General features: G+C 36.4%; 1 protein-coding gene across 7 annotated transcripts in view; it reads left to right on the forward strand.

The window, feature by feature from the left end:
* The window catches only part of RAPH1 (Ras association (RalGDS/AF-6) and pleckstrin homology domains 1), a 131,141-nt gene that overhangs the window by 98,856 nt on the left and 21,781 nt on the right, over window positions 1-10,504 (forward strand). For 4 of the 7 annotated variants that reach the window (XM_027873600.1, XM_027873595.1, XM_027873596.1 and 1 more), the window contains 3 exons: window positions 2,903-3,001; window positions 5,022-5,142; window positions 7,187-7,329. In XM_027873600.1, coding sequence (XP_027729401.1) covers window positions 2,903-3,001; window positions 5,022-5,142; window positions 7,187-7,329 — 363 coding nt within the window. Of the gene's footprint in view, window positions 1-2,902; window positions 3,002-5,021; window positions 5,143-7,186; window positions 7,330-7,424; window positions 7,848-9,284; window positions 9,842-9,889; window positions 10,501-10,504 lie in introns of those variants that run through there. The other 3 variants (XM_027873601.1, XM_027873599.1, XM_027873598.1) reach the window with 3 other exon arrangements.

Here is a 10,504-nt window from a genome sequence, read left to right on the forward strand (position 1 = left end):
GTGATAGAAGTAATTCACTTTTTTTTTTTTGCATTGTACAAGTAGTGCATCTCCATTTTATAGGTGAAGAAACAGACTTATAAAGGTAAGGTGATTTAAAAGAGGTGGTTAGTGAACATCCTGGTTATGAAGCAGTGATTCATACTTCTGCTGCCTGCCTTTTTGTGGCTCCTCCTCCCACACTTCAAGGCTATCCTTCATGTCCATTATACTACTTTTATCCTTGTTTGAAAAAAGTTTAGGAGAAGCTAAGAACAGTGTGATTTACCATAAACACTACTAAGGATGTCTCTCATAGAGCTGATGTTAACCAATGAACCAGTTTTACTCAGAACAACTTGTGACAGACTAACTTAATTTCCTTTCTTGACAGTTACTAAAATAGATCAGGAGACTGCTGTGGGTATAGTTCACCATTTATGAGTCTGTTTCTTCACCTATAAAATGGAGATGCACTGTTTGCACAAAGCAAAAAAAAAAATTACTACTACTACTACTACTACTACTACTACTACTACTATTTCTCTTTCTTGGAAGAAGCAATATACTTTTTTGTCTTTGTCCCTAGAGGGTAGGGATTGAGCCAAGAGTTAGAACTTGCAAACAAGCAAATTCAAGGTTGGCGTTGGGAAAATTTGCTGTCAAGTAGAACTAACCCAAAGTGGAATGGGCCACTGTACAAAGTAGTGGGCTCCCCTTTTTGAAGGCATTCAAGCAATGAATGGATAGCCATTGGTTAGGCATGTTTATAAGGGATTCTTGTTCAGGTGTTGTTTAGATTAGGTGAACACTGAGGGTCCCTTCTAATCGTAACTTTCTGTATATGACTATGAGTGAGTGATGGAGGAAAGATTGGAGTCCAGATATCTCCCACTCCAAGGACAGTGAGTATTCTTTTTTTCCACTTTACCACACTGCCTACTTAGAGCATATACTTTCAACTTTGATCAGATAGAAGCTTGTTTTAAATAATTAGCCTCAAAGGTAGATATTTAACCAAATACAATTAATTTGCTAATTTTTCTCTCAGTATGTAAATGAGAACCTAATACGCAACCAACCTACCATACAGGATGGTTAAAAGGAAAATGTTTTGTAAACTTGAAAGCACTCTAGAATTTTGAGGTATGAATTGTCAGGCATGTCTAGATATTTCTATGTTCTTACAAGGGAAACAGCTTTCAAGATTTTTATTCATATGATCATGAAAACCATAATAGTTTCCCAGCATTATAAAATTACCAAGTTGAAGCAGCTAAATAATTATAAAATGTCCAGCTTAAAGCAGTGAGTAGAATTTTAGAAAACCTAAATATCTTTTATTAAAATTGTGTATATTGTAACATGGACAGTGAGCTGGGGCCAGAGTTGAACATAGGAGTGCAGTAGGCCGGAGTGCCTGAGAGGACTGCTCGGCTTCTTTATGACCCATCTTCCCATGAAAGTAAACAGTTCTTTTTTTAATACTGAGTCTGCTGGTGGTATCATATAGCAGTGAAACTGAGTATACCACATGCCCACAGGCATGGTGGGTGTGAGCAAGCCCCAGTATGTAACCAGTGAGGAACCGAAAAGAACAATAAAGAGTGAAAGATGTCATCAAGGAATTACATGGTAAGAAGAAAGCAGGGGCAGGCTGTATGGCGAGGGGTGACAGTGATCCCTTGGGAATGCTCACAGAAGCCTCCAGCACATGTAGAAAACTTAGGAGAAGACATGGAAAAGAGTTGCAAAGGATGGGCAGACTTGAATGGGTTGCAGTCTAATGATAAAAAATACTTTTCTAAACAAGTTATGGCCATTATGCTATTTTAATTGGAACAAAGTCTGCCTTTTTTCCTTAAAATCTAACTTATATACCTAAAGGTAGCTTTCATTATAAAGTAATTGGTATTTTTATCAAGTACAGGTAGGAATAGAGACCTGACCCATGATTTCATTAGTACAGGGAAACTTCCTGAGTGAGGAAACTCTTTATCAGTGTAAGTTACCGCTGTCTCTGCAATTTGCCCCTTAGGTTAAATTGTGCCTAAAGCACGTGAACTGCTTGGGGCCACATGGCCAGCATGTATCAGAGGCAAGACTTGAACCAAGGTCTTCCTGGTTCTGAGGCTAGCTGGCTGTCCTTTATGACACTGTGACTTCTGTCTCTCTATAACTATTTACATACACACCCCTTCCTAAGAGATATGACCTATGTGAGCATTAGTCCAACATTTATTTCTGCAGATAAGGTGCTGACCTGCTTTGGTTAGAAGGATTTTCCTCACCTGAGTTCTCTTGTATCAGTGAAATCACAGGTACAGTCCCTAACCTTTGATTAGTTCATCCAGAACAGAGCACTTTAGGGGTGAATTTCCCAGTGGATTTCTTGTTTTCTGTTCACTGTTCTAACTTATCACATGGAGAGGATGTTTGTGCAATACACACTTTTGGCAAAGGGAACAGAATAGGAAGTAGTGATGAAAAATGTTTCAAAATGAGCATTAAAAAGTTTTACTATTTTACTCAGACTAAGGAATCTTTCATTGTCTTTTGGTTTTTATGTATACAGTTTGATTCACAGGAAGAACTGCTTTTTCTCTTTCCTAATTTTCACAGGTTGAAATTTAAATTGGTTTTGTTTCTTCCTTAATGTGTTTTGTTATTCCCCAGAATGGATACATACAAAAGATTTTTTGGAAATGACCTAGGATATATCCAATTCATTTATCAGGCTTACTCTAATTCATATATCCTGTTCCAAGATTAAATAGAAGTTTTTAAGGAAATAATTGGGATTATTCTAATTGTTTTAACTGTTGTCAGGGCAACCTTTTCAGGTTTGTTTTGTTTTGTTTTGTTTTTTTTATCTTGAAGTGACATTTGAAATTTCCCTTTCAATATTCTGTTTTTACTCCAGCACCCACAGATCCAAAAGAAGTCTCAGTATATCAAGTATCTTTGTTGTGACGATGTTAGAACTCTGCACCAGTGGGTAAATGGCATCCGGATTGCAAAGGCAAGATTTCCTTTAACATGTCTGATGGGTTCTTAATGCAGTTCAGCAAATATTTATCAAGCCCCCATTATAGACACAGTATATCATGCACTATGCTAATGATACAAAAATGAAAAATAAAGTTTCTACCCTTAGCAATTTATGATCTGAAAGGATAGGAAATGTACAGAACTAAATAACAGTACAAAAATAGTAATGAAGGCAAAGGGGGAGATCGTTTTCATATTACAGGGTGGGGGAGGGGGCAAGAAGGGTGATGGTAATCAGGAAAAGATTCATGTAGGAGATAGCACAACGAAAACAGATTTCAGTAGATAGAGATGGAAAGGAAGTATGTTGCTGGTCCAAAGAATGGCATGCATGGAGGCAAGAAAAGATAAAACAAGACCGGGGAGCAGACTGTCCAATTTGAATTGTATGCAGTAAAAAGAAAGTAATAGAAAATAAGGATGGAAAGGTAGATTGGAAGTTTATACTTTATCTTACAGTCAGGGAACCAGCTGAAGGTTGTTGGATCAAAGACCTGGTCCTTGCCCTCATGGAGCTCCCAGGGAGAGCACTGGAAGCGGAAAGAAGTGGAAAGTTCTGCCTCTTGCAAATGGGATTTGAGCTGAGTTTTAAAGGAATCCAGGAGAAGCCAAGAGGCAGAGGCAAGGAACACTAGTATTTCAGGAATGGATGATATCAGTGAAAAGGCAGATGGAGTGTGGTGTTTGCAGAAGTGAGAAGGCCAGTATCTCACAGACCACATGGAGGAGAGTAAGGTATTAAAAGATTGAAAAGGTAGGAAAGGACCAGATTGTGGAGAGCTTTAAAAAAAAAAAGGATTTTATATTTGCTAGGTGCTGGGGATATTGTAAAAATACAAAGAATGAAATGGACCAAACTATTTTCCAACTTACTTTGCCTTGTCTTGCCAACCACCTTCTCCTTTGCCTTTTATAGTCTTCCTCTTCAGTTTTTACTCCCTAATCTTCTTTGATCCGTTCCTCTTTAGCCCCTTTACATTCTCCTTTCTTACTTTTGATCCTCTTTCATCCTAGAAGTAGGATCTAGACAGGTATCTCTTGAATTTCCCTCACTTTCCCCAGCTATCTCCTTCCCACATAATTACTTCATTAGTCCAAACAACTTTAAATCACTTGCTACATATTCTCCTTATTCTGTTAAAGTCTTTTTCTCTTCTCCTATGCCTTTTCCCATGGGAGTCAAATAGAACAAAAAGATCAAGGATGAGGACTGAGAAAATACATTTAATTTGGTAATCATGAAGTCATCGGTGGCATTGGAGAAAACAATTTCAGTAGGGTGGTAGGGATAAAAACCAGATTGTGGGACATTAGTTACATGTGGGTTGAAATCTGCTCTTTCTAGAAATTTAGCCATGACAAGGAATAAGAGTGAGGGATAGAAGGGTTATTTTCAGGCTTTTTGGAAAATCAGTGAGATCTGTTTCTAGACAGAAAAGAGTCATATTTTAAAAAAGAAGAAATGGATGGGGAAGGGGATCTGGAAATGACAGAAAGTGATAGGATCAAGAGCATAAGGGAAAAAAGTCTTGACAAGGAGGGAGGGTCACCATGTTGATGAGTATATATTATCTAATGTATTTTTATTGGTTGAGGTTTAAACTTTTGAATCTTAACTGAATAGGGGTGATCATAAAACACTAGATAAGGTAAAAGTGTGATTTATTTGAGTTTGGGATACCTTGTGATTCTTTTGAAGGAAATCTTCATTTTTTTATTGCCTTTATATTTACTCCAGAAAAGCTACTAAGTAAGTAATCCATAGATATAACCAAGTACTGGTTATTGTTACATTTCATCCTTTTTCTGCCTGCCTAGACATTATACTTAGCTATATTAGATTGCAACTGAATTCATTCTAATGGTTTGGCAAGGTGAGGAAGTTCTTTAATTGAAACTTGTGAATCATCTAGCAGAAACATGCTTCTTCTTCCTCTGTCCATACCAATTAAATTCAAATGAAGTCATAAATTACTGTCTTTTCTGTTTAGTATGGAAAACAGCTCTACCTGAATTATCAGGAAGCTGTGAAGAGAACAGAGTCAGCCTATGACTGGACCTCCTTGTCTAGTTCCAGTATCAAATCTGGATCAAGTTCTTCTAGCATCCCAGGTAAATCCGAAATACCTCGAAGTACTACTTCACTATCTGCAGTAAAGGCTATCCTTGGTCTTCAAAGCAGCAATTCCTAACCTTTGTGCTGTGAACTCCCTTGCACCATCAGTTTGGTGAAGTTTATGAGTCCCTTCTCAGATAATGTTTTCAAATGTATAAAATAAAATGCATAGGATTACAGAGGAAACAGATTATATTAAAATAGTTATTTAAAAGTTTTAAAGTTCACACATGTTAAGAACCCCTACTTTAAACTTTTTTAGCCCTTTCCAGAGACTGATAACCTCTCTATTTCAGTATAATTTCAACTGTTGACCCTCTTAACAATAACAATTTGTGTGTTCCATTTTTAAATTTCTCAATGCCAGGCTTTTGTCCCTGAGTTATAATGTGCTATTTCTTCAGAACTGAAAGCTAAGATTATTCAAATTATGAAGAAAATTTCATTTGAGTGTCTTCAAAATGGAAAACAGTAGATTAAATCTTGGGATGACATTAATTAGAAATGTCAAAGACAGAGAAAAGATCCTTTTCATGATTCTGTTTCTTAACTCTAGTTTTTAATCAGTAAATGACCACACTTTCTTAAAAACCCTGTCTTCCCTAAGTGTCCATGAGATAGCTATAAAAAGTAAAGAAATAGGAAGTGGCAGTCATGAGATTTTTTTTTCTTTTTGTCTCCTGTCTAAGCTTCAAGGAAGATAATCTTTTCATCACTACTGTGTAAGAACAAGTAAACAAAAAACAAAATTGATAATGGACCAAAAAGAGAATCATGAGCATGTCATATAGGAATACACAGAAAAGAAATAAAAAGCAAATTTGACCATTATAAATAAATTGAAATGTCATGATGCTATATTCTAATTCAGTATCATTTAAATACATTATATTGTGTACAGTTTCGGGGTAGATTTTTTCCTAGATAGTTTACAAGTTATAGAATCAAATCTGGAAGGGATCTCAGGAAATTACTGGATGCATAGCCAAAAAAAATGGCAAACAATAATTGAGTTCCTGCCTTGTACAAAACATTGCTTCAGGTGTTGGGGAAGATACAAAAATAAAACTGCCCCGTGGAGTTTATGATTTAGTTGGGGTATAACCCAAAGAAGAAGGTAGTAGTAAAACCTCCTTTTTACAGATGAAAAAGCAGAGACTCACAGAAGCTTCATGACTCGCCCCCTATTGCTAGTAAGGACTGGAGAAAGGAAGACGTTAGACTTACTCTTCTTAGTAATGAATAGGTACTGATTCTTAAAATATGACTTAGAGCTTTGTGGTTTATTTCATCCCACATGGTCTGCAACCTGGTGGCCTCAAACTGTAACTGGGGAAATTACGGAAAGTAACCCTTCCTCGTTTATCCAGTAACTAGCCAAGATACCATGATACAGTCTCATCATTCTCTTTCTCCCTCCCTCTCCCCCCTCCAGAAAAGGCAATCATTTCAAAATCCTAATGATAATAAAGTGAAAACATATTTAAATCTGTACATTAAAAGTCATTTAATCTTAAACAATAGTTTGTCCTATTTCCCAATGTAACGAAACAGACACTAAATAAAAAAGACCCATTTTCTCAATCAAAAGGAACCAAAATTTATGATTAACTATCACCATGACTGTTGTCAGTTTTGTTTCTTTTTGGTCAGGGAAAGTAGGATGTAAGACCTTGTCCTGTGGGTAAAAAAATTGCTAGCTTTTTAATGCTTACTTGAAATGTTTTCTTTTCTTATCTAGATTCCTATTTGTCTTTGTACAAATTCTATTACTTGCTGAATGACTGAATACTAATAGTATGCACAATCTTTGTGTATAATCTCTTAGTGAACTGGTATGCTCAGTAGACTTGAGATTTACCACTTCTAAGTTGAGAGACATTTTCTAGTGGAAAGTAGCTCATTTGGTAAGCTGAGTGGTAGAAATTAACTTTTTTCACCTTGTCAATTGCACGTTGATTGGCACTTATTCTGTAAGAGACTTCTCTAACATATTTATTCACTGACATTTAAAACCAATTTAATTTTTAATTTAAACAGAGTCTCAGTCGAATCACTCTAATCAGTCTGATAGTGGAGTTTCTGACACCCAGCCAACAGGACATATTCGTTCTCAGAGTATCGTGAGCTCTATCTTTTCAGAAGCTTGGAAACGAGGGACTCAGTTGGAAGACTCCAGCAAGGTAACAAGCCTGTTTTTAGCCTGCATAGCAAATCTCATGATGCTTTAATGAGAAATAGATTTATTGCAATGTTGTTCTTTTTTTTTCTTTTTTAGGAACTCTTCCTTCTTGGTTCTTTTTTCTTAGTGTCTTTCTTTATGATTGTGGGGAGTCACTATCTTCTATTTAAATAGATGTTACCAGATCAGTTGGTTATTGATGGTTCAGGATGAATTTATTCAGCTTGTTGCTTATGAACCTCTTGCTTCACTAAATTCTAGCTTTTTTGAACCATTTTCCTGCTCATCCACCTCTTCCACAAAGTTATAGAGGAAAGGAATGAGATCTAAATCATCATTTTTAAAATTTTTATTCCTAACTCTTGCGTTCCTGAATCATACTGCCATGTTGAATTGGACACTTCTTCCTGGACTATTAAATCAATGGAAAAGTCCTTGATATGGAATCTTTGAGCTGAATGTCTCATCCAGTGGTTCTCAACTTTTTTTTTGGTCTCAGGACCCCAAAGAGCTCTTAAGTAATACATACTTATACATACATACATACATACATACATACATACACATACATACATATATATACACTGTATTAGAAATTAAAACTGTTAATTTTTAAAAATATTTATTTAAAATAACAGTAAATCCACTGTGTGTTAATATAATTTTTTTAATAAAAGATAACTATTTTCCCAAAAAATAGTGAAGAGTGGCAATGTTTTACATATTTTTGCAAATCTTTTTAATGTCTGGCTTAGTAAAAAAAAACAGCCGGATTCTCATTTGCTTCTGATTCAGTCTGTTGTAATATGTTGTTTTGGTTGAAGTACATGAAAAAAAGATCTGGCCTCACAGTTAGGTTGGTGGAAAAGGGTATTATTAAGTATTTTAATAGGCAAATATTGTCTTAGTATTATTGTGAAACAGTTTTGACCTCGTGGACCTCCAGGGGCCTTAGGGACTCTCTGGGGTCTATGGACCATACTTTGAGAACCACTATTCTAGGGGCAGCTAGGTGGCGCAGTGGATAGAGCACTGGCCCTGGAGTCAAGAGGACCTGAGTTCAAATCCAGCCTCCGACACTTAGCACTTACTAGCTGTGTGACCTTGGGCAAGTCACTTAACCCCATTGCCTAGCCCCCCAAAAACAAAACCAAAAAAAAAGAGAGAGAGAACCACTGTTCTAGTCCAGTCACCTTATTTTACAAATGAGGAAACACAGAGAAGTTAAATGAAGTGCCTCGAATCACATCGTAGTAAATAGCAGCACTGCATTTCACCAAGTTTCTTGACCTTAGAGGTCATCTAGTCCAAACTTTTGCTCATTGCAGAAGTTCTATTACATCTCTGCCAACTGGCCTCCTCTTTAAAACATCCAGTTCAAGAACTCACTATGTGTCTTTTAGCAACTGCTAAAAGTTTTTCAGTTAGGTTTTTATTCAGTAATTGTTTTCTAGTGTTGGGATCTGAGTTACTTACTCAAATACACTCACAGAGCTGAGTCAAATTGAAAATTTGCCACAAGTGATACCAATTATAAGTCACCCGATAGAACTCTATTTCTGAACAAAAATTAGTATTGGAAATAGTTTGGGGAAAATTAAGTCAACACAGTAGAATTTTTAAAAATTCTTACTCCCTCTTTGTCTTTTAATTAGTTCTGATAAATCAGGAACCATGCTTTAGGAAATTCTACTAATTCTAATTTCCAGAATAAAATCCTCCATTTTATGAAATTTCTAATGATGTTATCCACATAGATTTTGACCTGTAAAACTGCCCCAAAGATCCAAAGATTTTATGTTTTAAAAAGATTGGTTGTCATTGCAAAATGAAGGTTATTGGAATAGAAGGGATTTGAAAAAAATTTTCAAGTTAGAAATTCTGCTAGGCCCCTATGCAGCAGTAGAGGTGTGTTAAGTTTCTATTCCCCTTCCTCTGTTTCTCCTGTTACCTCAGTCTCAGATGCCCAGTGTGAAGGCCAGCAGAGCTAAAGTCTGCATATCCAAGATGCCTAATATGGGGTGCAGCTAAGGTCTGGGACTGTTCTTTGAAAGCATATTAATTAACCTGACTGATTCATAGAACCAAATCTTACCAACTAACCCTTTTATTGAGAGCTGTTTAATCCTTTTATGTGATTATGCTAATTAGCCCTAAGTTTAGAGGTTATCTAACAAATTGGTTAGAAAATCCTTTGTAATGTGATCTAAATAATTCTTGCTTTTGATCAGTTGTCATCACAGTTTAAAACCCCAAAGGTCATGCCCCAAATATTTAAAAAGCAGAAAAACAAACAAATGTAAATTAGCATATTTCTACATTATTTTCAGAAATTTACATTAATTAACTGATACACTAAATGATGGTGACTCCAGTAGCACTAAGGAATATTTTTTAAGTCATCAGCAGATTTCCATTCCTTCTGGATTTCCTTTTCTCAAACCTATTGAGATTATTCTTTTTCTCCTGCTTTTTTCTGTATAATAATGGTTTGGTGTTTTTTTTGTTGTTGTTGTCGCTCGCTGTGATGTTCATGAATCATTTCTTTATGTATTTTCCAGTAAAAACAAATATAAGGAAAATGTCCCCCTTTTACCTGCATTGCTGGACTTCTGTGCATGTTGGATGCAAGTGTCTCGTACGAATACAAGTGTGTGTGTCAAGCTCAGCCCTGTATGACTGTGCACGCCTGCTGAATATTTTCATGCTCTCATATGTCAGCACACTAGCATCAGAAAGCCATCCTCATTCATCAAGAGGCCCTCCACCAGCACATCCTAAACCTAATCCATGCCTCTGCTTGATGCGGATGCTATCATGGAATGAAGGGTTGTCCTCTCTTCTCATGACGGTTCCCTTTCAGGACAGGATGTGTGAAAGTAATAACCACAGATCATAAAATTCTGTATCCTGTCACTGTCTAAAGTCTTCCACACCAGGAAATCCTTTCCCAGGTAGATAGGCAATCTAGCTATCTGCTGTCTGAGTATATCCTTAGATGTCCCTCCTCCCCAGGGAGCCAGGCTTCCTCCTTCCTGTCATGTGATCTATCCATCTTCATCCTCTTGCTACATCTTCTTCATGCATGTTCCAGGCTCCTTTTTTTTTTTTAAATAGATAAGCAAATCAGAACTGAACTTTATAACCTTTTTTTTGTCTCCCTTGTCTCCCTTTTT

Source organism: Vombatus ursinus, unplaced genomic scaffold, assembly GCF_900497805.2.
Source record: "Vombatus ursinus unplaced genomic scaffold, bare-nosed wombat genome assembly UNPS02014802.1, whole genome shotgun sequence".
Lineage (NCBI taxonomy): Eukaryota > Metazoa > Chordata > Mammalia > Diprotodontia > Vombatidae > Vombatus > Vombatus ursinus.